Source organism: Leucopleurus acutus (assembly GCF_964270905.1).
Source record: "Leucopleurus acutus genome assembly, chromosome: 10".
NCBI lineage: Eukaryota > Metazoa > Chordata > Mammalia > Artiodactyla > Delphinidae > Leucopleurus > Leucopleurus acutus.
The window spans coordinates 87,241,271-87,268,775 of NC_139153.1; the positions used below are offsets into that span (position 1 = coordinate 87,241,271).

Below are 27,505 nucleotides of genomic sequence, written 5' to 3' on the forward strand. Positions count from 1 at the left end.
AAGCCCATGATCTATACCTTTGGTAATATCTCTAACTAATTATACTTGCAATATGCTTACCTCACATAAAGACTCTTCAGTTAATAACTTTTTCTCCTAATAGTACTTGAAAAGCTTTACCGTTTTTCAGACAACCCCTGCTTTTTCAATAATAAGGAATTTATCCCCAAACTTGCTAAAATAAAAATGCTAAGAATAAATATTTCAATATAATTGTTTCAGACAGAGATAGTTTACTTGACACAATGGGTTCTGGTCTGAGAACGCTGCATGGAACAAATTTAAATTGTGTCCCGTGTTCAGATGGGCCCAAAGAACAATGTTTTGCTTGGAGTTCTTTTGCCCAAAAGCCTGATCAAGGGAAGGTATATGCCTATTTGGCCCTTGCACATCAAGGCTACTTCTTCAAGTTTTGAAGAGCTCTCATTTTTGAACTTTATTTGCTTTCATGTTGTTTCTCTGCACTACAACTCTATCTGTAAAAGTAGATGGGGCGCAAGATGACCATGGGACCAATAAGGTAGAAAATCTGGTGAGGAAATAATGTAGAAAAGAAACAGCAGCACTTCACACCCCTCCAGTACCACCCACCACCATCCAGCAGGTCTCTTCTTCCTCAGGTGAGTAAAATAAATCTTCACTGCATTATATTTTATGTACAAAGTGTATTTATTTACTTCCAAATTATCGTTGATTACTTAAACTTATTAAAGTGAAATATTTTTCTGTCAGCAAAAATTCCCCAGTAAAATGAAGAGAGATATGTTTTCACTGAATGCCTTTTGACATAGCAGTGAGGTATTCAGAAACAAATTAATGTCATTAAGGGAGGTTTGACATACGGAAGCAGGTGGAAAAAACAGATTTCAAAACAATATCTCCTTTATGATCATAATTGTGTGTATTTTTATGTATTATGTTTTGTAATCTGAAAGCATGTAAAATAAACACAAATTTCCTAGAAGTAACCAATGTTTTACTCTAGGCACATATACTTGAGTTAAAAAAAATTTATTGTCGTCAGATTTTGCCTCAATTAAATAGGCAACTAGGACTTCACTTGTAGTGCTGAAGGTAGTTTGTCAAAGTGTGACATTTACTAGGTTGCGTTTAGTTACAAATGGGACCCAGGCCAAATACTCTGGCTGCAACCAAATTATTATTTTTCTGGACGTTTCTCATACTAAAATTTTCCAAATAATTATTCCAAGTTTTAGCAAAGATTTACTGACCCTCTTAGTCAAAACTCTTATAATATTGAAAAAAAGCATTCTTTATTCCCAGGCTAATCCCCCATGAAAGTGTGTAAATTTATAGATTCCGTATCCATCTGGAGCTTCCCATATTTGCTTTTGTCTTTGATGTTAGGAAGAATATTATTGTTATCTCTAAATGCACAGATGTAGTCTGAGGTTAGACTTTTTCGTGAACAAATGCAAGGGAATTAAAAGCATTGTCTCTCCTGATAAAAATATCAAAGCTTCTTTTTTTATATAAACTAGTGATAATTAACAGTGATTACATTTCTGAGTTCATATCCATGATATTTAAAAGCAATATTTGAAATTTCCTAAGTTTGATGCAATAATGAAACATTTCATTCTTATTAGATTCTTTTAAAATAAAAATACAAGCATAATTATTTGGTCATTTTGTTTACGCCCAGTGCATATTTTAAATAACTCACTCAATTTTGAGGAATTTAAAAAGTCACCTAACTCTTTTTTAACTGTGAATTTACTAGTTTCAGTTCTTAGAAACCACAAAGGATTAGAAGATCTGTATAGCCTATCTCAAAATAAAACACCAATTTAGACACTATCTTTCATTTTTGAATACTGTTTTATTGATTGCCAACAATGTACTAGGGAGCATATTAAATATAGAAAGCTTAACTTTAGATCACTAGATTTTTTTTAAAAATGGTAAATTTGCAAATACTTTTAAGGCGGATAACATGGATCAGGTTGAATATAAGTAGGAAATAATTTAATATTTTAGTCATGGGTCTTCACTGAGTTTAAAGGTGGCCTAGTTCTTTGAAAAGTAAGAGGTGGTCAATTAAGATTTGTTAATTATCATTTTAACAATGGGCAATAAATTAGGTTGTTTTTATATATTGTCCCATAGATTCTTTGCAAGGATTTAATAATAAAGTTATTAGACAATGTATTAGATTCTTACGGTTGCTGTACCAAATCACCACAAATTTAGTGGATTAAAACTGGAAAAACATATTAATTTGTAGTTCTAGATGTCAGAAGTCCAAATGGGCCTCATTGGTCTACAATCAAGACCAATCAAGGTGCTGGCAGAGCTGCACTCCTTCTGGAGGCTGTAGGGGAGAATTCCTGGCCTTGCCTTTTCCAGCTTCTAGAGGCTGCTCTTATGCCTTGGCTCCATCTTGAAAGCCAGCATTAGCATCACTCCCAGCTTCTCTTCGGCTGTCACATCTCCTCCCGTGACTCTGACTCTTCTGCTACCCTTTTTCACTTATAAGGCCTGAGTTTGTGATTATATCAGTGCCATGCAGTAAATCCAAGTTAATCTCCCCATCTCAAGATTCTTAACTGGGACTTCCCTGGTGGCGCAGTGGTTAAGAATCTGCCTGCCAGTGCAGGGGACATGGGTTCAAGCCCTGGTCCAGGAAGATCCTACATACCGCGCAGCAACTAAGCCCATGCACCACAACTACTGAGCCTGTGAGCCACAACTACAGAGGCTGCGTGACACAACTACTGAAGCCCGCGCGCCTAGAGCCCGTGCTCTGCAACAAGAGAAGCCACTGCAATGAGAAGCCCATGCACCACAACAAAGAGTAGCGAGTAGTCCCCGCTCGCGGCAACTAGAGAAAGCCCGCACGCAGCAATGAAGACCTAACGCAGCCAAAAACAAATAAATAAACAAATTTATTAAAGAAAAAAGATTCTTAACTTAGTCACATCTGTAAGGTCCCTTTTGCCATGTCAGGTAACATAGTCACAGATTCTAGGAATTAGGACATGGACATCTTTGGGGAGCCATTTTTCTCATATGTCAAATATGTTTCTCATTATGAACAAACAACATACATCTATTGTTTGGGTTTCTGTCAAAGTGGAATTTTTCTTTGCCCCAAATATTCTGAACATTTTATGACTGACTGCCATTTTCACCCAACTTGAAGAACTAAAGCAAAACATTAGAGATAACAGTGTAACATAAATGGATCACTTGAACATGAAATTGTCCCAATGAGGGTATGGATAAAAATACTTTACTGATAATAAGTTTGATAAGCATAATATTCCAGTAACCTTTGATATATCACTTTGTTCTGGAAATTTTGACCTTTTTGATGGTGTCCCCTTCTCACTCCAGGAAAGAGAAAGAAAGGAGGGTTCGCACACTTGACATTGGCTATTGGATTCAAAATTGTCTTTGGTACAATAGCCAGTTAAGAGAGCTGAGGGCTGCCGTGGGCTCTCCTATTGGCCTTTAATGGTCACCATGGGGTGTTTTTCTCTAACTGTCATATGGGTAAATCAGAGTTTATCAGTCTCATTAATCCAGGCTTCCACTGGGCCTGGGTGAAAAGGTTTAGAATGTGATCAGTATGCAGCTTTCATGACCTTTCTTTTGAGCAAGGATCTTAGCAAGGGAGAGACCTCATGTAAGTCTCAGCCTCCACAGGAGGTGGTTTGTTCATTCCTACATGGGGATGAAAGGAACCATTCGAAGTCAATTCAGCAGAGAGAGTGAAAAGGTCACTGAGACTGTATTCTCATGTCAGGTATTCTCAGTACAGACTGAGTGGGTCCAGCTTTAATTTTCTGCTCCTCAATCTATTTCATGTTGGTGAATTTTTATTAACAAGTATGGTGGATATCTTTATCATTTTCCTATAAAATAGTCTTGATCAGTAGTCAAAAAGGAAGGATTAGCATTGGATGACTATTCAATGCCTTTAATGCACTAGAGGTGCCTTTGTTTTTACACTTGGCATCTTTATTGAGACATACAGTAAAAAAGGAATGGGGAAAATCTAAGTCTTATTTGGGTATACTTGAGCATCAGATGTGTAGAATATAATCCAGGTGTGTTTTGTATCTTTGCTTCCATCCATCCCTGACACTACCATAGCTTAAAAGAATAAATTCTTAATTCTGGTGAAGGACAGTCCAAAGATATGGAATGTAATAGAAATAAAAATGCCCTTTTGTGGGGCATGGGGAGAGTGGTAAGCCACCTGCTTTCTGTCTGGGCCTTCAATGCTTCATGAAACTATAAGTGAAGTCAAATGGTTGCATCGCACGTGAACCCTTAGAACCTTCGTGAATCTTGGCAACATTTAGTATCAGATGGGGCAGAGAAAAGAAGCCAAGGTGCTGTTACCTTTGCATGTAGCTTTTACTTCTCAGGAAACCAGTAGGAATGATATCTGTGGTCAAGCTGACCTTCTAATAATTGCATTTGTATCCATAGGAGACCTATGAGCAAGTGTTGTGCATTCTTCTATATTGTTCTTACTTTAATGAAAAGTGTAGTTATCTGACCTCACATCAGTTGGGGCAAACCAACAGGCCTTACCATGTCGACATGAATAAGCTATAACCACTGAATGCTACTGTGTTTTCTCTTTAACTGAACACACACACACACACACACACACGCACACACACACACAACCTAATTTTGGAGCATTTATGGAAATGTCTAAGTGATTATAAGATTGAATGCTCTATTTATCACTAATACTTAAATTATACTAAAGGATGATCATAAAATATAGAGGGTGTCATTCTTATTTACTCAGCTTGTTAATGTCTTACCATCCAAAAATAAATGGCCTATAGTGCCAACCTTGGGAGCCACATGTTTCAAAGTTAGTGAACCATCCTAGAAAATGAAATATTTGTTCAGGACCAGAACAAATGAACAGTACATAGTTCCAGGTCCTTAGAAGTAAAGGTTTCTTCTCATTTCTCTCCTTTATCAAAGTTATCTGTTATGACAGTTCTAGGTTTTTACTGTTATTTTATATTAGAGTTTTAGTGGTATTTAAGTATACAATTTACAGATGCAGAGAGGAGACAAATAAAAACTGAATGTATTTCAATAGTGCTTTTTAAAATAATAGCTAACATCCCATGTTTCAAGTGCTCTCTGAAGCACTTTAGATATATTGATCTGCTTAATCCTCCCCCAAATCTTATAGGGTAGGTGAGAAGCATACTCATTTTGTAGATTAAGAGACAGAGAAACAAAGAGTTTAACACAATTGCCCAGATATTAAATATCACAACCAGAATTCATAGTCTAGCTTCAGATCAATGGTCATGACCATTACCCAGTAGACTCCAAGATCACTAAGCCATTTTTGATAGGACCTTTTGACATCGCCTCTAGAGGCAGGAAATGGAATTGACACAAGATTAACAGTATTCTATTTGCAAGATGTGGGTGTATGTACAATGCGTGTGATAGATGGAATGCATTAGGTGGAGGCAACTTTGCAGTTGTGTTGGGGAGGATATAGGAAGTTTGCTCTACTGCTTAGCAAGAGCTCAACTGTATTAGACAAGTACCTTGTTCTCCATGGATACATTCCTTACCAGGATAAGCTGCCTCACAAAAATCTTACTGCACAGTTTTCCACCTTCTTGTCATCCCCAACTACACTCAAGGGCAGTCAAACCAAAAGCTGATGAGGAAACTGTGATGTGGCCTGACTCACAAAAGATGAGCTCAGTCAGTGAGATTCTCTTGAACTAGGAAATTCTAGGGGAATGAGTCATTTAGCAGCAGGAACAAAAGTTAAATATTATAGAAATCAGTTGGAAAGACATGATGGACTTTGCCAAAGTTATGAGGTAACAGAAACTATGAGTAAGTAGATCAATTAGGTAGCAAAAAATTACAAAGTAAAGGGTAAAGAAACTTTTTTTTTCATAGCACATTAAAAGTAGGCTTGTGGAGAGTATTTGTGTCATATTGTTAGCACAGCAGGGTGTACAATAAAGATCCCCAACTTACTGCTGTTGTGGTTTTTATATGTATTGTGCATCCAGAAATACCTTTTTGAGACTCCTTTAGAAAGCGGCCATGTCAATAATCCTCTTCCCTGTTACTAGAAACTGTTTTATTTTTTTCCTTTTTTTCCCCTTGTAAATGAAAACTAGTACCTAATACAATAAAGATGAGTTCAGAATTGTTAACAACTCACTTTTAGTGTCCTAAGCAGTAGCTACTGGTAGCTATTATTTCATAGCTTTTCCAGGATAAGAGTCAGCAATTTATCTGAGATTCAGTTGGTGACACCTTGGGCATTTTTTTGAATGGTACTGGCATGTGACAATATTTAAAGAAGCATTCTTTGTTATCCACTATGATGAATGTGTCTGAACTTCAAAGAACAGAAAGTTAGCCAAATTAGAATAATTTTTAGGTGCAGAAATAATAAAGAAATATTTCTCTTGCCTGAACTCAATCTTAGATATGGAATTGAAAGAGAAACAATTCTTATAAGAATCTATTTTTGAAGAAAAATATTTGGACTGATTTTAATCTTTTCCTCAATTCCAACTTCTCCACAGTAAATTAAATAATTAAGCAGGAGCATTCATCTATGTTGTCAAAACTAATGCAACCGATATCTTATTTTTCTTACTGCTTCAGATGAATTTCCTAAATACCATTACACTGCATTACATACTAACTTCTTTGTTCACCCTGACTTTTCTCCTTTTAGAAGCTACATCCATGCCATTCTCTCCAGATTTTTTTTTTTTTTTTACATCTGTCAGTTAGCTGGTTGTCTGTAGCATTTCTTCAGATTTATCATACTAATCACATCTAACCATATCACCTGGAATTTGTTTTCATTCTGTTTTAGAGTTTGTGATTAACAGCAATCTAGTTTAAACCCATCTAAGTTAGGAGTTGTAATATAAATACATGATGATTTTAAATTTATGAAACAATTTTAGATCAAATATTATCTTTTTTCTACTGATAATTTTTGAAATGACATGCCATTTATTACTATTTCCATTTCAGGTGTATTACTAAGAATAGTTTCTATTGCTACTGACAGAAACCCAAACACAAGTGGGCAAAATACTTGTTGACTTGGATGACTGAAAACATCCAATGGTAGATCTGGCTTTAGGCAGTTCGGATGGGGTTTCTGTATCCTTTACTCTGGAATTTCTGGTTCTGCCCTCCAAATGTTGCCTTTCTATGCAGGTGAGATTGCCACATGGCAACCAAAAAAAAAGCTCCAGCAGTCTAAGTCCTCACATCTATTCACCTGACCATCTGCTCGACCTAACCACAAAACTTTCCTTCCCCTAAATTTTGCTAAAGTCCTAGACCCTTCTTTAACAAGACCAACTTAGGTTAACTGTGGACTCCTAAAAGCAGCATTCAAATGCTATATTCTACATATTTTAGGCACTGAACCAGTCATTGTGAATATGGGATGGGTTCAAACTGATTTGATGAAGCTACTCACCCTTGGAGATGAGGCAAGGGAATATGAAATCAACTGAATTGCATGGCTGGTACCCAGTGAGAGAGGGGTAGCAATATGATGAAATTACTACTTCTACAATGTATACTATGATGAGTGCGGAGGAAACCGAAAGTGTGGAATCTGATAATATGGTTTGATTTTCTCCTCTCCATCTTGAAGTTGTAAGACCCTGGGCAAGTCACTCCACATTCTTAAGACTATTTCTTAACTTGTGAAACAAGAATGATACTAATAGCTGTGTCTTGAAAAGGAAATAACAAATGCCTGCTGTAGAAGGAAAAAACATTTCCTGTGTGTTTCTCTTCTACCCTCACACTATTATCACACTTCACTCCTGACACTGGATGTGTCGGTTTTCCATACATCAAGCAGTTCTCTGTGACTGCTGGTTGTCCTATCGTTCAATTCAATTCTGACACTATCTTCCTGGAGTTAGCGTCAGACCCACATTTTCTCAGACCCAGAGGCAGAGACCAATATATGCATTTTCTATTATTTCACACCTGCTAAGTACTTTTGTAAACCATTATGTGCTATCAAAACTTAGTTTACTATGGTTGATGTCATGGCTGTTATTATTATTTAAACGACGACTTTTTTTAACTTAAAGGTATATAAATACATCCCACATTTAAGAAGAACTCTGGAGCTTTAAGGATTTCTTCTAAGTGAATCAAGTTCTTGTGTAGACATTCAATTTCACCAGGATTTTCCAGTGTGTTTTGTAACAAAGTACAGAAATTTATAATAGCAATTACTGAGATACAGATGATTCTGTAGTCAAAATATTTGGGAAATGTTAAATTAAACAAAAGTAAATTGGTTTCATTGCAATAAGACTTTTCAGAATCTTTAGGATGTTAATATTAAACGTGAATCTTTAAGCGAGAGTTATATGGTTGCAGGATTTGTCATATAAATCCCCTCACGAAATCACTGAGGAGGGATGAAACATTAGAAAACTGTTTTTCAACTGAGGTCATTTTACCCCTGAGGGAATATTTGGCAATGTCTGGCAACTTTTTTTTTTTTTTTTTTTTTGCGGTACGCGGGCCTCTCACTGTTGTGGCCTCTCCCGTTGTGGAGCACAGGCTCCGGACGCGCAGGCCCAGCGGCCATGGCTCACGGGCCCAGCCGCTCCGCGGCACGTGGGATCTTCCCGGACCGGGGCACGAACCCGTGTCCCCTGCATCGGCAGGCGGACTCCCAACCACTGCGCCACCAGGGAAGCCCCTGGCAACTTTTAATTGCCACAAATGGGTGTGTTATCCAGTTGGTAGAGTTTTGGGATGCTGCTAAACCTCATACAATGCAGAGGACAACCCTCTACAACAAATAATTATCTAGCCCCAAATGTTAATAGTGCCACAGTTGAGAAAGCTTTCTTTAGACTAACATTATGAGAAACTAACATTGGTAAACACTGATGTGTATGACTGATGATAGATTTTGTCACTCCAAAGAATAGTGTAATCGTCTGATTTTCAATGGCTCACCATCAACTTCACCTTGTGAATGAACAATGTTGTCTGCCATATCAGTAAACAAAGGATGTTGCAGCCATCAAGCCACTGTAGCCACCCCCAACGATGCACCCTGAGGGGACCCAGGATAGGAAAGAACAAGATACTGGCCCTAGATAGCTAAGGTGCGTATCAAATGAATGCTTTCAATGAGCCCAGACTCTTGCATCTTCCCGTACAACAAAAAGTGCTAAATTCATTAACTTGAGATATCTGGTTTTCTTTCATTACCAGTAATCTTGAAGTTCCGACTACCCGGTCTTTGTTGCAAAAACTCCTATATATCCTGGCTTCTCCCTTACCTCTTTGTAGCAGCCCTTCAGAGCTATCTAAGAGGCTGCATCCCGGGTTTAAGTCCTCAGTTTTGCCCACCAAATAAAACATAATTCTCAACTTTTAGGTTGTGTATTTTTTTCAGTTGACAAAGTTTACTCAGTTCGAGGATGTATACCCTAGTAACTTAAGTCTACCAAAACAGAGCAAGGTTAAACCTTAAATTATGCCTAAAAGGGTTACTGTAATAAATTATATTTACTAAATTGATTGCAAACTTTGTTATAATGCTAAGACCTTTATCATTTATTACATATTTTTACCTGGAATTAGTCAAATTATACTTCTCAAATAGTAGCAACTATATACTAACAGCTTACATTTGAAAACCAATCAATCCTTTCCAAAGAGCTTTTAGATCTCTGTTCTTATTCTTTTCATCCATCGTTATCCTTGACATAAATTCCTCTCAAGAGGGATTTTGTCATAGTTTAGTACAACTTAGCTGTGTTCTGAAAATATGATAAAATGGTTCAAATGGAAACTTTTTATTATTCCCATGAACTCCTATTTGATAAAGTTTTTTCAGTTGCTCTTGAGACTTTCATCTATATTTAAACAAATATTATTTAATAATATGTAATATTAAGAGTAAATACTTGATGTTAAACCTAGGATTTAATCGATTAAAGTAATAAAAATTTAAGAACAGGAAAAGTGAGTAAGTTCAGGGAAAACGAGTCAGAGTTGAAACTTGCTGAAAGCTCTTTGTGAGTGGATATCACTGCCCTTAAAATGTACTGATAGTGGGCTTCCCTGGTGGCGCAGTGGTTGACAGTCCGCCTGCCGATGCAGGGGACCCGGGTTCGTGCCCCGGTCCGGGAAGATACCACATGCCGCGGAGCGGCTGCTTTCGTGAGCCATGGCCGCTGAGCCTGCGCGTCCGGAGCCTGTGCTCCGCAACAGGAGAGGCCTCAACAGTGAGAGGCCCATGTACCGCAAAAAAAAAAAAAAAAAAAAAAAAAAAAAAGTACTGATACTGAAATATTACAGTGAATTTGTGATTACCTGGCCAGTCTCAGATTGCCTTGTCTAGGAAATTCCTGCTTTAATATAGATATAAACCTAAAGCTTTGAAGACAAACAAGTAAACAACGACACCCCAAATAACAACATTAAAGTCCTGTGACATCTCAGCTTTTGTCTTCATCCTTCCAAAGTCAAATCACGTGGGGAAACTGAGGTAACAAAAATTTTACACATAAGGCAGCCAAAGCTTAAAGGGCTTGACCGACTTTTCAATGTGAGAGTCAGGTCTAAAACAGCTCTGCTGATCACTAGCCACAGCTCTCTCCATCAATATATTGTTTTAATTATGAAATTCCTAGAGCACAAGCCTGATGTAACTGGTGAATTTTTTTTTTTTTTTTTTTTTTGCGGTACGCGGTCCTCTCACCGCTGTGGCCTCTCCCGCTGCGGAGCACAGGCTCCGGACGCGCAGGCTCGGCGGCCATGGCTCACGGGCGCAGCCGCTCCACGGCATGTGGGATCCTCCTGGACCGGGGCACGAACCTGTCTCTACTGCATCGGCAGGCGGACTCTCAACCACTGCACCACCTGGGAAGCCCAACTGGTGAAATTTTTAAGGAAGCTGTTCATCCTTATCGTCTCACATTACAAAGTAGGGGGTAGGTATATATCACATACGATCACTCACCACTCTCATTTCTTCCTCTTTTTTCTCTTTTCTTTTTTCCTAGAAGAGAGACATGGTTAGCAGTGAGAGTAAATCAAGTGAGGTAATTTGGAAGTAGCTGATTCACAAAGCACACCCCAGAACTGTAGTGGAAATTCCCCAACATTGTAATTTGGTAAGGCAAAGGTATCTGGCTCAGACTTACATAATTTGCTGTATCCAGCTTTTGTTTGCAAACCTGCAGGAGAACAGTGATGTAATGTTATTTCCCTCATCTAGAGTATCTCTTGACTTTCTAAAGCTTAAGTGGGCTGTTAAACTCAGTCTCAGGAGACCAGGAGAGGAAATCCGCATCATTTGTTTTAACTAACCTCATTTCCTTACCTATCTATGATATAGATAAATATTTCTTTCTATCTAGCTAACTAGATATCTATCACCTTCATTCCAAAAAAGGGAAGAAATGTAGGATAAATTTATTATAAAACGGCATGTCAGTTTCATGTCTAATATTTTAATATGTTTTTCTTCAATATATGGGCACCTTTTCAGATGAAGTCCTTCTAAATTTAAATCAATTGTTCTAATTGTGAATCTGAAAAAGCCATCATAAGTGTCCTGATTCCTCCATGTTTTCAGGATTTGGGGACACACTGTAGTGTATATATTATGATCACCTTCTCCTCATGGAAATTAAGTCAAATAATCACAGTATTAAGGGTCTGGCCAGAAGTCATGGGCTTGGACTCCTTAACTTTTGGCTTTTTAGAAGAAGCAGCTTGGGATAGTGGGAAAAGTTGGGGCTGGACTCATATAAAACTAATACAGGCCATGATAATCCTTACAAGGCACTATGACAAGTTATTTGCATATAATCCTTGTCGCAATTAGATGAGTTAGATCACATTGTGATCTCTATTTTACTGATAAGAAAACCGAACCAGTTGACTCAGGTTACACATTTAGGAAGTGGTAGAGTTTGGTATTCAAACCTAAGTCTGTGTGATTCTGTTGGAACTTGGAACCACTAACCACTGACCGGGGTTTACACTCCAGTGGCCCCACTTTAATGGTACCACTTTCATAAATTACACCATCTGTTTCAGCCTCTACTTCCTCATTTGTAGGAAAGGATGTAATGCTAGCTATTCTAAATGGTTCTTTTAAAGATAAAAGATCGTGTTTGTGTAATCAACGTAGAGTATGTATTTTAAAACGATTTATTTCCCACTCTTCACAACTCAATCAAAATAAGACATTGGTATAGAAAACAATTAGCAGTTAATAGAGTGGTTCTCATCCTTGAATATACATTAGAATCTGCTGAAGAACTTTTAAAAAGTACTAATGCCTACTTAGAAGGAAGCATGAGTGGGGTTTCTAGGACTCTGGTGATGCTCTCTTTACCAGAGCGGTGGTAACACAGGTGTGTTCATTTTATGATAATTTCTTAAGCTGTACATTTATGGTAACTGCATTCTTCTGTATGCGTATTTTACTTCAATTAATATGGATACTTAAGAAATACTGCTTCTCCAGTCTCACTCCTCAGAAATTCTGATTTAATGGCTCTGTAGAGGAGTGTAAACATCAGTTTTATTTAAAAGCTGCTCAGGAGATATTCACATGCAGCCAGCATTGAGAACTGTTGTTAGCATAGAACCAAACCTTAACAGATTTAAGAATCAAGGGAGACATCTTTTACAGCAAAATAGGCAATATCTGCCAAATTCAAAAATCTGAGTGTATAATAATTAGACATAGAGAACATGATATAGTGTCTTTATTTCATGTAAGGATTCCCCCCAAAATGGGAATTGGAATATGCTATAAAGATCTATTAGTTGCCTCAAAAAGCACTTTAAATTCTTTATCTTTCCTTCTTTTATGAACATTTCTATTAAAATCTATTTTATTAAGTTATCCTGCTTTTGTTTTGAACATCTTTGTACAACAAAATCTATGTAGTTTGAAAAGATAAGGAAAATAAAATTGTGAGTTAAAATGCATACTCCTCCCAAGTACACACATGTGCAAATTTAGTCAAACATGTTCCAATGTCCAATAATTAACAGACAGATAAGGTGACTACATTTGCATTGTTCTTTTTCCCCCAACAGACTTAATCATCTTATTTGTCCTTTATTATTGGACATTGAGCTTTTAGACCATGCTATTACCATTTGCTTCTCTCCCTCCTAACCAATGCATGTGCATACACACAAGTACATATGTACATATATATTCTACATGTGCTATCATAGAAAAATGTTTTACAGAAATATAAACAGATTCACTTTACAAACTTCAAATTTATTAACATTAATTTAAAAATATGCTATATAGTAATTCCCTTGTGAATTTTTTTTCTTTTTCCCTTGTGAATTTTTAATCAATGCCTTTATAGTAAAATTTTTAAGCTAACCACTCATTTAGCTGGGATTTTTCAAAACTGTCTAGTAAAAAGTCATATGAGATGAAATTTTAGATATTTATTGTATATTTTTAAAGAACTCTGACTTGCTTTCACAGGTAAAAATATCACTCAACTGAATTGATTCTCTTGCTATTAATAATTCATTGTTCATCCAGTGTATAATTAATAACCAAGAACATGTGCAAACATCTTCATAGTAGAAGGACCATTTGTATCACTGACTGAGCCAGCATGGCTTAATGATTGTGTGTATAAATGGAGTTATCAGAAGAGTACACTTGATTATTGACATGTTTTTCAAAAGCATAAACATCATGTTTTGAGTATACTCAAAAAAGTCATACGCTTAGAAATTACATTAGCCTATGGAAGAAAATAAGAGAAGGAATAGGAAGAAAATTTCTAGTCTTATGCTCAATTGACAAACCTACAATGTGAATATAAACTACATGAAGTCTCTAGCTGATGTGTTTTAGACATCAATAGATCTATTAAACTTACAAAACTACTGGAAAAACTTTGAGTAAGAAAACTTATAAAAGTAGCTGAAAAATAAAGATCATTCAGTATTAAACCATCTGCGATATTAAAGCTTGGAAGTACAAATAGATCTCGTTGAGGCTAGCATACTAATGTAAGATTTATGCTGTCAATAACTATTTGCAATTAAGTGTAATGTGCAAATACCATGGTATTACATATTTCAGTTGTTAGAAAGAAAGAAAAAACATTAGTTTGGGGCATTTCTTAAATTTAATAATAGCTGGTGTTCTGGAAAGAAAAATGAAAAAATCCTTTCTCTGGATTAGCAGAGAAAGAGCTAATATCTGTCGGTGAATGCCATTATGATTTTTTATACATGCCTCTGGTTTGGCTTCATTCGTAGATTGCATAGATATTACTTAAATAAGACTTCAAGAGAGAACATGGATTTTTGAAAATGGGGATTGGTCTCCGATGTTGTGGTTGCCAGGTAATGGATTAACAAGCTGTCAGTGTGAAATCCATTCCTTTCTTCTTATCACCCAGGAAGCAGGTACTCTGTCACTCTCTGCTGGCTTACAAACTTTCACAGAAAAGTAGAGGCATCACAGTGGCAGTACTAAGTTTTATTTATATGTAATAATATTCTGTTCATGACGTTTGACCTCTCCTATCTAACGCCTATATTATTTTAATTAATGTGTCATTGGTACATTCATGTGCTTAATTTGTTTAATACAATAGGGCTACTTTGAACCATACCAAGTTACCATTTTGTAGTTCCAAAATGATCAAATGGTGACAATTTCACAACTTCATAAGGTTCAATATGTTAGTAATTTATTTCAGGGTGAGTGAAGGGGCCGGGGAGAATTTTATAGCAAGTAGTAAAGGTTAGAAGATGTGTGTGTGTGTGTGTGTGTGTGTGTGTGTGTGTTTACTGAGACTCTGCTATGTGGGCCCTGTCCTACACATCAGATGTACAGCAAGGAAACAGGTAAAGCCATTGCTCTCATGAAGTATATCTCCCATATGGATGGGAGACAGAAAACAAAGCTAATTCCAGATAAGTGAGTGCTATATAATAACAGATTATTCAATAAAAGGGATTATAGAAAGACAGGGTATGAGGGGGGCAGCTATTTTAGGTAAGATAAGCCTCCTTCAGAATCAGCTGAATAGCAAGCTAAAAATAGAAAATAAATTTTGCAAAGAATTGTGTTCTCTGTTAATGGACTAGCAAGTGCAAAGGCCCTGAGGAGGGAAGGTACTTGGCTGGTTTGAAGAAGAACAAGGAAACCAGCGTGTCTGGAGCAGAGTGACTGAATGGGACAGTGGTCACAGATGAGGTGAGAAAATGATAGGCCACCAAATGAGACTGTGAAGGAGCAGCCAGTGATACAGAAGGAACACAAGAAAAGTGTGTTATCTGTGAAGCTAAAATTTGTTTTAAAAAGTAATTCATGAAGGAAGGAAGTGATCACCTTTGTCAAATGCTCTGAGAGGTCAGATAAGGAATGAACTTAGAATTGACCACTGTATTGATTTTTGAATGGTAATCAGTTTTTATAGAAGTTTATGAAGTAATTGTCAATGGACCTTTTTCCTTATTTTTAAAATAAGGTATAAGTACAGTAAAAGTCATCCTTTTTAGTGTACACTTCTGTAAGTCTTGAGAAACAAACGCAGTTCTGTTATTACCACCATAATCATGACACAGAACTTTTCATCAGAACCCCAAATTCCCAGTGCCTCTTTGTAACAAACACCTTCCACATCCCCAGCTACAGATCTGTTTCCTGCCCCTCCACTTTTGCAAGTATGACATATATATGGAATCATACAGTATGTAGCTTTCTAAATCTGGCTGCTTTCATTTAGCATAAAACATTTGAGATTCATCATATTACATGTATCAGTGGTTCCAACTCATTTACTGCTGAGTAGTATCCCATTGTATGCATAAACCAAAATTTGTTTATCCATTCCCCTGTTGAGTGTTGGTTTCAGTTCTTGGAGATTACAAATAAATCTGCTATAAATATTCACATAGAGTTTTTTTGTGTGTGAACATAGGTTTTTATTTCATTTTGGTAAATACTTAGGAAGCGGAATGCTGGGCCATATGGTAATTGCATGTTTATCTCTTTAAAAAAAAAATCTAAACTATTTTCCAAAGTCATTGAACCATTTTTCATTCCTACCAGCAATATATTATATGAGAGTTCTACTTGCTCCATAGTTTTTTTTTTTTCTTTCTTTTAATTTTAGCTATTCTAAAAGGTAATATATCATTGTGGGTTTAATTTTCATTTCTCTAATGACTAATGATACTGAGCACCTTTTCAGGTACTTATCTGCCGTCCCTATTATCCTCTTCAGTGAACTATCTGTTCAAATCATTTGCCCATTTTTTACTTTTTTTTTTTTTTTTTGCGGTACGCGGGCCTCTCACTGTTGTGGCCTCTCCTGTTGCGGGGCACAGGCTCCGGACGCACAGGCTCACGGGCCCAGCTACTCCGCGCCATGTGGGATCTTCCCGTACCGGGGCACGAACCCACATCCTCTGCATCGGCAGGTGGACTCTCAACCAGTGCGCCACCAGGGAAGCCCTGCCCATTTCTTAAACAGGTTGTTTGCTTCCTTATTATTGATTTATGAATGCTCTTTATGTATTCTGCATAGCAGACTTTTATCAGATATACGCTTTGCAAATATTTTCTCCTAGTCGGTGGCTTGTCTTTTCATTCTCTTAATAGTGCTTTTCAAATTGCAGAAGTTTCTAAGTTTGATAAAGTCCAAAAGATCATTTTTTTCCCACAAATTAGGCTTTTCCTGTCATATCAAAGAAATGTCTGCCTAAGTAACCCAAGTTCACAAAAGATTTCTCCTATGTTTCTTCTAGAAGCTTCATAGGTGTAGAGTTTACATTTGTGACCTTTAGTTTTTGTACGATGGAAGTCACTGGTGACTTTTACATGAGTGAGAATTAATTTGTGCAAAGACCTGGTCAGAATAGGTTAAAGAGAAAATGCAAGATAATAGAATTGAGAGAACCATCTTTAGAGAACTTCTGCTACAGAGTAGGTGAAAATTGAGGTTTTAGCTGTGGAGAAATCTTATAGGTAGAGTATGATGGCTGGTAATGTGTAGGTAAGCAAAATTCAACACATTGGCTTGTGTATCTATAAATTAAAATGGTACAAATTGAGACAAATCAGAGGAGAACAAATCCAGTGAAACCTCACTCGGTAGCGGGTTAAAAGCTCCAAGCCAGAGAGTGGTTATTTAAGATGAAAATAACAGGGTTTCTAGGGCAAGTAAGGATAAACTTCTATGCTTTTTGCATTGCAGCCAGTGAAATGTTTGGCTTGGAAAAAATGAAAAGAGGTGGGAAAAGAAATTCAAATTGACCTTAAACCCAGCAGCTTGTCTGATTGAATCTTTTTCCATGGATTGAGCAAGAGAGAATAGGGAGTTGGGGGTGTCTTTTCCCTGGGCAGAACCTCAGAGGGTTTCATATTTCCTAGGAGCTCTTAAAACCTCGTTTAAACACAGTCTGTTTATAAAGCGACCTCAGTGGCTTTGGTAGAATCCCTAAACTCTGGGCATTCTCTCTGCCCAGCATCCCAGAAAGTAGAGAGTCAGGGGCAGAGATTACATACACAGGGGCAGGGTAGAAGATCAAGCTGAAAGAAAAGTCTTTTCGGGTAGCCCATTCCTTTAATTGTACAATATTCTCCAGGCTTTCAAAGGGAAAAGAAGAGCATGGTTAAGAAGTCATGGAATTCCATGGTGGTCAAAATTCATATGTGGGATTTGATTTCTAGAACTAGATCAGATAACATAAAACAATATTTTGGCTTTCTGAGAGCAGAGGTCTGAGTCTCCCCTTCATAGCCAGTCAGATTTACGTGGAGATGGACCTCTACGGTATGCACATAACTCAACTACGAGCCATCAAAAGGAAACCACGGCGTTCGTGGTTGACACACATAAAGAATTAGGAGGAAAGTATTGAACTTTCACGCTGATTTCAATCCTTCTTTTGTTTCTTTGTTTATATTGTCATAAAACTGGTTGTTTTTTTTTTTTTTCTGGCTTTAAGTTGAGCAATATATGACAACAAGGGCTAAATGAAGTAAACCTGAAATAATCTATTTCTTTAAAATGTCCAATTAAGGGAGCTTCCGGGAAGATGGCGGAAGAGTAAGACACAGAGAGCACCTTCCTCCCCACAGATACACCAGAAATACATCTACACGTAGAACAACTCCTACAGAACACCTATGAACGCTGGCAGAAGACCTCAGACCTCCCAAAAAGCAAGAAACCCCCCACGTACCTGGGTAGGGCAAAACAAAAAAGAATAAACAGAGACAAAAGGACAGGGACGGGACCTGCACCAGTGGGAAGGGGCTGTGAAGGAGGAATGGTTTCCACACACTAGGAAGCCCCTTCGCGGGCGGAGACTGTGGGTGGCGGAGGGGGAAAGCTTCGAAGCCGCGGAGGAGAGCACAGCAACAGGGGTGCGGGGGGCACAGCGGAGAGATTCCCGCACAGAGGATCGGCGCGGACCGGCACTCACCAGCCCGAGAGGCTTGTCTGCTCACCCGCTGGGGCGGGCGGGGCCGGGAGCTCGGCTTCGATTGGAGCGCCGGGAGAGAACTGGGGTTGGTGGTGTGAACACAGCCTGAAGGAGGCTAGTGCGCCACGGCTAGCCGGGAGGGAGTCCTGGGAAAAGTCTGGACCTGCCGAAGAGGCAAGAGACCTTTTCTTACCTCTTTGTTTCCTGGTGCGCGAGGAGAGAGGATTAAGAGCGCTGCTTAAAGGAGCTCAAGAGACGGGCGCGAGCCGCGGCTAAAAGCGCAGACCCCAGAGACGGGCATGAGACGCTAAGGCTGCTGCTGCCGCCACCAAGAAGCCTGTGTGTGAGCACAGGTCACTATCCACACCCCGCTTCCGGGGAGCCTGTGCAGCCCGCACGGCCAGGGTCCCGGGAGCCCGGGACAACTTCCCCGGGAGAACGCACGCCGCGCCTGACGCTGGTGCAACGTCATGCCGGCCTCTGCCGCCGCAGGCCCGCCCCGCACTCCGTGCCCCTCCCTCCCACCGGCCTGAGTGAGCCAGAGTCCCGGAAGCAGCTGCTTCTTTAACCCCGTCCTGTCTGAGTGAAGAACAGACGCCCTCTGGCAACCTACACGCAGAGGTGGGGCCAAATCCAAAGCTGAGCTCCTGGAAGCTGTGAGAACAAAGAAGAGAAAGGGAAATCTCTCCCAGCAGCCTCAGAAGCAGCGGATCAAAGCTCCACAATCAACTTCATGTACCCTGCATCTGTGGAATACATGAATAGATAACGAATCATCCCAAATTGAGGAGCTGTGTGGATGAAAGTCTCTTGGTACTGCAGCCAGGAGTCAGTGCTGTGCCTCTGAGGTGGGAGAGCCAACTTCAGGACACTGGTCCACAAGAGACCTCCCAGCTCCACATAATATCATAAGAGTGAAAATCTGCCAGAGATCTCCATCTCAACACCAGCACCCAGCTTCACTCAACGACCAGCAAGCTACAGTGCTGGACATCCTATGCCAAACAACTAGCAAGACAGGAACACAACCCCACCCATTAGCAGAGAGGCTGCCTAAAATCATAGTAAGTCCACAGACACCCCAAAACACACCACCAAACATGGACCTGCCCACCAGAAAGACAAGATCCAGCCTCATCCACCAGAACACAGGCACTAGTCCCCTCCACCAGAAAGCCTACACAACCCACTGAACCAACCTTAGCCACTGGGGTCAGACACCAAAAACAACGGCAACTATGAACCTGCAGCCTGCAAAAAGGAGACCCCAAACACAGTAAGATAAGCAAAATGAGAAGACAGAAAAACACAGCAGATGAAGGAGCAAGATAAAACCCCACCAGACCTAACGAATGCAGAGGAAATAGGCAGTCTGCCTGAAAAAGAATTCAGAATAATGACAGTAAAGATGATCCAAAATCTTGGAAATAGAATAGACAAAATGCAAGAAACATTTAACAAGGACCTAGAAGAAATAAAGATGAAACAAACAACGATGAACAACACAATAAATGAAATTAAAAATACTCTAGATGGGATCAATAGCAGAATAACTGAGGCAGAAGAACGGATAAGTGACCTGGAAGATAAAATAGTGGAAATAACTACTGCAGAGCAGAATAAAGAAAAAAGAATGAAAAGAACTGAGGACAGTCTCAGAGACCTCTGGGACAACATTAAACGCACCAACATTCGAATGATAGGGGTTCCAGAAGAAGAAGAGAAAAAGAAAGGGACTGAGAAAATATTTGAAGAGATTATAGTTGAAAACTTCCCTAATATGGGAAAGGAAATAGTTAATCAAGTCCAGGATGCATAGAGAGTCCCATACAGGATAAATCCAAGGAGAAATATGCCAAGACACATATTAATCAAACTGTCAAAAATTAAATACAAAGAAAACATATTAAAAGCAGCAAGGGAAAAACAAATAACACACAAGGGAATCCCCATAAGGTTAACAGCTGATCTTTCAGCAGAAACTCTGCAAGCCAGAAGGGACTGGCAGGACATATTTAAAGTGATGAAGGAGAAAAACCTGTGACAAAGCGAGAGAGAGGCATGGACATATATACACTACCAAACGTAAGGTAGATAGCTGGTGGGAAGCAGCCGCATAGCACAGGGAGATCAGCTCGGTGCTTTGTGACCATCTGGAGGGGTGGGATAGGGAGGGTCGAAGGGAAGGAGACGCAAGAGGGAAGAGATATGGGAACATATGTATATGTATAAATGATTCACTTTGTTATAAAGCAGAAACTAACACACCATTGTAAAGCAATTATACTCCAATAAAGATGTAAAAAATAAATAAAGTCTTTATTGAATTAAAAAAAAGCCCAATTAAGCACTACAGAGCATATTACAGAAATATTTGATGAACCAAATTATAAGTGAAAATACTATGTAGAATGTATGTGTCATAATGGTCTTTGTGTGTCTATGTGTCAGCAAAGAACTACGAAAGGAATGACTTTACTCTCAGAGTAATGCAATGGGTTTGCATTGCAATTTGATAAAATACAAATCCTAGTCTTTTCTACTTTTCATTTTGTTTATGTCAGGAGCAGTGAAAACATTAGGCATAAGAGCAGCATTTATATGACTTTTTAGTTCAAAAATATGCACATTATATTATGTCTGATTTATAAATGAAATTAACGGTCAGCAATCCTGAGTAAATCAATGACATTCCTCTTACTGTATATAAATAACAGAGACAGGGTATTTGTGATCCTTGGATAGAGAGCAGTTAAAAGTTTCTCTTGTTCATCTCCTTCCTTTTATAGGAGCTTATGGCCTTACTACTGGGTATAGAACTGGATTCAGCTCAATTTGAGTACAGAACCAGTTCATTTCTGCCAGTACAATTATTGTCACATTTTCTCAAAATCCAGTTTAGATCACAATTACAGCTTATATTTTTGAAAAAAAATATTTTCTGTATACCAACATGTGCTCAATAATTTGAATGAATTTTCTTTTCGTTAATCACCGTAAAATGGGTGATACTTGTACCCATATTTTACAGATGGAGAAATAGGTTTAAAGAGGAAAAAATAACTTTCCCAAAGCTCATGCACAGATTATCTAGAGAAGTAATGTCTTAAACCCAAGTATTCTTAACCACGAAGCAATAAATATCTACTTAATAAAAACAGAAATGTGTTCGAGCAAGAAAATTCCTGTAATGGTGACAGAAGGAAAGTAGCATCATAGCTGGAAGGACATTTAGCTATGATTGTCATTTCCAATCTATATTTTGGGAAGACCATTCCCAGATATTGCCTGAATGGCAGGATATAAAGGATCATGATCTACAGCTTACATATGAGTTTAGCTTCAAGCTAAGATAGTCTAGATATCCCAGAAAAGACACAGTGTGAATATACACTCTTAGACTGCTCGCTCAGACCTACGTGATCTACAGCTTTCGGCTTTCCAATTATATCACTATAAATCTCATCACTTTTAAAAAAAACAAACACCCAGAGTCTTACGACCCCAGATACTGTTGCTGCCACCCTTGAACCCCAGTGTATGTCAAAACATCCTGCAGATTCCCTGATGGGAATGCTCAGTTGACCATTTAAATCCTAATGCAATTTAGCCCAGTCATTCTTATTATCTCATGATCTCAACATGTTTCAGAGAACCAAGTTTTTCTCTGTAATTTTCAAATAATACATTCAAACAAGTATGCTAGTGAAAGAGCCTTGGAAAAAAAGGGAAAATTGGGCTATGATATGTTGAATGCTTGCTTTGGAGAGAGAGCTACAGCAGAATTATCAGAGCTGCAGGAGTTAAAGGGCAGTCTATGCATTCATTTGTATGATTATATATGATCACCTAATTTTCACCCAGTGTGTATTTACCATCTGTCAATGATGCCTACACTGTCATTTCAATGCGAGTTATAGCTATTATTTTATTATTAAATTATTTTATGAAAGCCTATAGTACTGTGCCTATATATGACAATTTATATATATTTTTTCATTCAGGATAGAGAACTTTCAGTGTCAAAGTTTGTGAAGAAGTTATTCCTTGCAGTAGATATTCAGAATGTTTTCAGTTCTGTGGCACACACAGACCCTTTATTATTAAACACATCAAAGCTTTGCTTCCAGGAAGGATAATCTTCTCAGTTGTTCTCTCTCTGAGTCAGAACTGGAATGCTTTTCTCATGGAAAATATAAATTAATAGAGAGAAAATGCCCTCTCTCCCTCTCTCTCTCTCTCTCTCTTTCACACCCACTCTCTCCCCTCTTCATAACTCTTCCAACCAGTCCTCATACTTCAGGAAAATCAATCTTTGGCCAAAGAATAAATAAGCAGTTTTAATTTGGCATATTGTTTTGTGATTCATAGATACGCATTTGTAATGTTAAATATTTACAGCATTTACACAACAGGACACATTTCCCATCCGTTTCATTTTTGCCCTAAATTCCAAGAAGAGCCTTGACATTAAATCTCTACTTTGGAAAGAAACAACTACTCCAAAAATATGCTCACCATCTAACCCTTTGTTTGCATTCTATTCAGTGACTTACATAAATATGCAAGATTTACAGAGAGAGTGTCAAATGAAGTGCTTGACATTCTCCTTGGTGCTCCCAGCATTCCTTCTGGGACCAGAGCATGCTAGTTCCACACTCCATTACCATGGACCATGGCTGCCCGAAAAGGAGAATGTTAGTGAGACAAGAGAAGTGGGCCCTATGAAACCCTCAGAGCATGGACGTGAAGAGGCACAAAAGAGAAATGTCACTACTTAGGCGTGGCACAAAAATCAAGAGTTTTAAGGAAGAAGAAGGGAATATTTCTCTCTGGATCAACTCTTCAAAGACATTCTTACAAAACCTTCTAGAAAAATGAAGAATACCTTTCATATTTTTAAAACCGAGTTATAGCTGATTTACCACATTATATGTTACAGGTGTACAACATAGTGATTCACAATTTTTAAAGGTTATACTCCATTTATAGTTATTATAAAATATTGGCTATACTCCCTGTGTTGTACAATATATCCTTGTACCTTATTTATTTTATACATAATAATTGTACCTCTTAATCCCTTACCCCGTCTTGCCCCTCCCCCTTTCCCTCTCCCCACTGGTAACCACTAATTTGTTCACTATATCTGTGACTCGGTTTCCTTTTTGTTATAGTCACTAGTTTGTGGTTATTTTTTAGATTCCACATATAAGTGAAATCATACAGTATTTGTCTTTCTCTGTCTGACTTAATTCACTTTATATAATACGCTCCAAGTCTATCCATATGGTTGCAAATGGCAAGATTTCATTCTTTTTTAAGGGTGAGTACATCATTTCATATTTTCAAAAGGCTGCTCTATTTATACAATCTTGCATTTCTGGTAATCTCTTAAAATTTTCATATACATTTACACAATACGTCAATGACTAAGTATTAGAACAATTATTTGTTCTTCAGCAGAAATGATGGTCTTGTTTTACTTATTGGTCCCCTCACCAGCAGCATCTGCAGGCTGTCCACTTGCTGCTATTTACCTCTCCGTTTGCAGGCTTCTTCATGTAGGGTTTCTCGGAGCCTTTCAAGAGTCTGTGCATTACAAAGCTCCAAAAAGGAAATACCATAAACATTCTTTTTTCCTTCCTTCAGAAGATCGCTGGTAGGGCTTTTTTTTTTTTTTTTTTGCGGTACGCGGGAGTCTCACTCTTGTGGCCTCTCCTGTTGCGGAGCACAGGCTCCGGACGCGCAGGCTCAGCGGCCATGGCTCACGGGCCCAGCCGCTCGGCGGCACGGGGATCTTCCCGGATCGGGGCACGAACCCGCGTCCCCTGGCATCGGCAGGCGGACTCTCAACCACTGCGCCACCAGGGAAGCCCCGCTGTCAGGGCATTTTTAAGGCTCAGTCCCATGAAGCATTGGGCTTGACAGTGCAGCTGAGTACTCTAGAGCTAACTTTCAATCTTGGCTACGGTGTAGGCAGAGTTAGAGCGTCTCTCTCTTCTACTTGGTGATCGTACATACAACCAGAAGGCTAGGTTTGGTTTTTGTTTCATGTTTCTTCCTAGCTTCCAATGCCTATTTCACAATATTTAAATGGACTGCGTCCTAAAAATTCTGTCACCCCAGCCACTTGTTGGAATGAGATTAACATTATATATTGTAAAAATTTATGAAAGCTAATATAGGAAGGAATGTTTTAGAAATAATTGCACAAGCACTGAGCACAAGTGAGTCAGATAAAAATAATTTTGTTATCTCTTGAATAGATTCCCAATTATTTTGAGGGTCATGGTTTTTTTTGTTTGCTTTCTAAAAACATTCATTGAAATATAGTTCATTTATATATTATATTAGTTTCAGGTGTCTGGCATAGTGATTCAGTACTTTTATAGATTATACTCCATTAACAGTTAAAATTGGGACATTGGGACTGACATATACACACTACTATATATGAAATAGATAACTAATAAAAACTTGCTGTATAGCACAGGGATTTCTGCTCAATACTCTGTAATGCCCTATATGGGAAAAGAATCTAAAACAAAGAGTGGATATATGTATATGTATAACTGATTCACTTTGCTGTATACCTGAAACTAACACAACATTGTAAATCAACTATACTCGAATAAAAATCTTTTTAAAAAGATAATGGTTGTAAGTCTCTGTGCTATACAATATATCCTTGTTGCTTATCTATTTGAGGGTCATGTTTTTGAAGCCAGGTGATCTCTGGCAAAAAAGGAGGAAAACAAAAACACCCACAAGCCTTGAGTGTGTGGACCAAATCAGGCAGCCAAGAGCCAAGAAGCATCTATTCAGAGAGTTTATGAGAACTCTGGTTAATAGCATTCTTCTCTGTCCTGCTATTCCTTACAATGTCTGTAATAGAGGCACATGAGTGCATGGTACTAGTATTTGGCACATAATCACCAACAGGCTAAATAGCACAACACCCACTCTGTCAACAGAATCTATTGAAAGCAAATTTTTAATTTGGTCATTCAATCGATGGTTTTGCTAAATTACTTCAAACCACTGGCTTAACTCATGACTTCATTAAAGAGTTTTTCTTGATCCAATTGACTGAATTCACAGGATGTTTTTTTCTCACGCTGAAGACCCAAATAGGGACTAATGCCTTCAGACACAGAACAGTTAGAACATTCATTAGGGAAGTTCATGTTCATAGTGCCACCATGAAGGCCTTGTATTTGTTAGCTTATTACAACTGTTAGTCTATTTGGGGGACATTGAGAAGCACGGGATCTCTAGTAAAGGAATCAAAGAGTTCAAGAAATTCAAACGCTTTATTGACAGTTGACAGACACTAATGACTTTCTTGAGCTTAGTTGAAAGGTAGATGAGAGTAACAATGCCCTTCTTAAATAATTTGCTGACATATTATAAGGGCCTGTCAGGTGAACAGAATTGGATGAAACCTACTTCTTCATCCATGACAGATTTTTATTGGGCCATGCTTGGTGCTATTTATCTGTTTGACTGTTTTAGTAATATATCAAAGAAGGGCGAACCCACCACTCTGCACAGAAGCTAAACATTAGAAATCACTTACTTCCATGTGGTCATTCTTCATCCATCCTACACTCTCATGCCACCAAATCTATAGAAATATATTAGTGCAAATGCGATCTTGGATATGACATGCACACAATTTTCATGTAACGTGTTTACAGAGCACATATTACATTCCCTTTTTAAGAAATATCTTGTCATGTCTTTATACAACCACTTGAGAAGATAATTTCCAAGTCCTATCAATTCCTATCAATTAGCTTGTCATTCTTGGTTTATATGTTTAGCAGTGTCCACTGGCAGCCAGTATTGATATCACCTGTTTTTAGAGAGTACTACACAGTGTGCAAACCACTTAAATAAAGAATTAGGTCTCAGGCTTCCCTGTTGGCGCAGTGGTTGAGAGTCTGCCTGCCGGTGCAGGGGACACGGGTTCGTGCCCCGGTCCGGGAGAATCCCACATGCCGCGCAGCGGCTGGGCCCATGAGCCACGGCCGCTGGGCCTGTGCGTTCGGAGCCTGTGCTCCGCAACGGGAGAGGCCACAGCAGTGAGAGGCCCGTGTATCGCACAAACAAACAAAAAAAAGAATTAGGTCCCATCATTTTCACCAATTCTGTAAAGTAAGCATGACTCCTGCCACAGGAAGGAGTATATATGTCAGAACCAGAATTTTATTTCAGTTCTGTATTTTTTCTGTGACATGGAACCTGAGACACCTCTTTTCTCCACTGAAATCTGTTGGAATAATACTGCTCCTGTATAGAGTTACAGGACTGAAGCAGAGCTCTCTTCCTCCTTTCATTACATTGACCTCTATGGTAGATGATGAGATATCTGATTTTTGGCTGTCCAGACTGGAAGAACTATGTGCTAAATCAAATGTAATTTGGGCCATTGTTTCTCTTCTGTTCTGAAATCTGAGTAATTCTGGAAAGACTTGTACAGGAGCCCAAAACATGTTTTCACAGTGAAAACAAACGCTTATGCCTGCAGCTGTCTTTTCTGGGATTGTGTTGTTCTACCTCCTTGATTATAGGCTTTGAAAAATCCAGGGAAAGAGTCAAGTTGGGGAGTAACCTTGAGGGAACTGATTTCTGGAATTCAGACAATTGATCAGCCTTCCTCTTATATGTATTATTTTGTTCTGAGATATTTTGTAGGTCCAAGAAAACTGCAAGCATTTGGCTTAGTGGAAATGAGGGGAGGTGTATTTGAATTGATGAAAAGAAATATGGATTTTGAACTATTTTAAATCTTGGTTTTATTATTCTCCAGTCCCCATAATTAGAACAAGTCTAGCAAAGCGTTGCTTAGTGGTTGTCTTTAAGTGACTTTTCTTAGTTAATAGCTAATAATGATTTGTAATTAGGAAATAATTTAAATGTAAATAGATTCTTCTGCACTGCCTACCAATGCTTGAAAACAATTTGTTCTCTTAAATAGCCT

General features: G+C 38.4%; 1 protein-coding gene across 2 annotated transcripts in view; it reads right to left on the reverse strand.

The window, feature by feature from the left end:
* The window catches only part of LOC309967717 (uncharacterized protein), a 151,095-nt gene that overhangs the window by 84,690 nt on the left and 38,900 nt on the right, over nt 1-27,505 (reverse strand). For both annotated transcript variants that reach the window (XM_082848487.1, XM_082848488.1), the window contains one exon: nt 11,030-11,068. In XM_082848487.1, coding sequence (XP_082704613.1) covers nt 11,030-11,038 — 9 coding nt within the window. In that variant the 5' untranslated portion in view covers nt 11,039-11,068. The remainder of the gene's footprint in view (nt 1-11,029; nt 11,069-27,505) is intronic.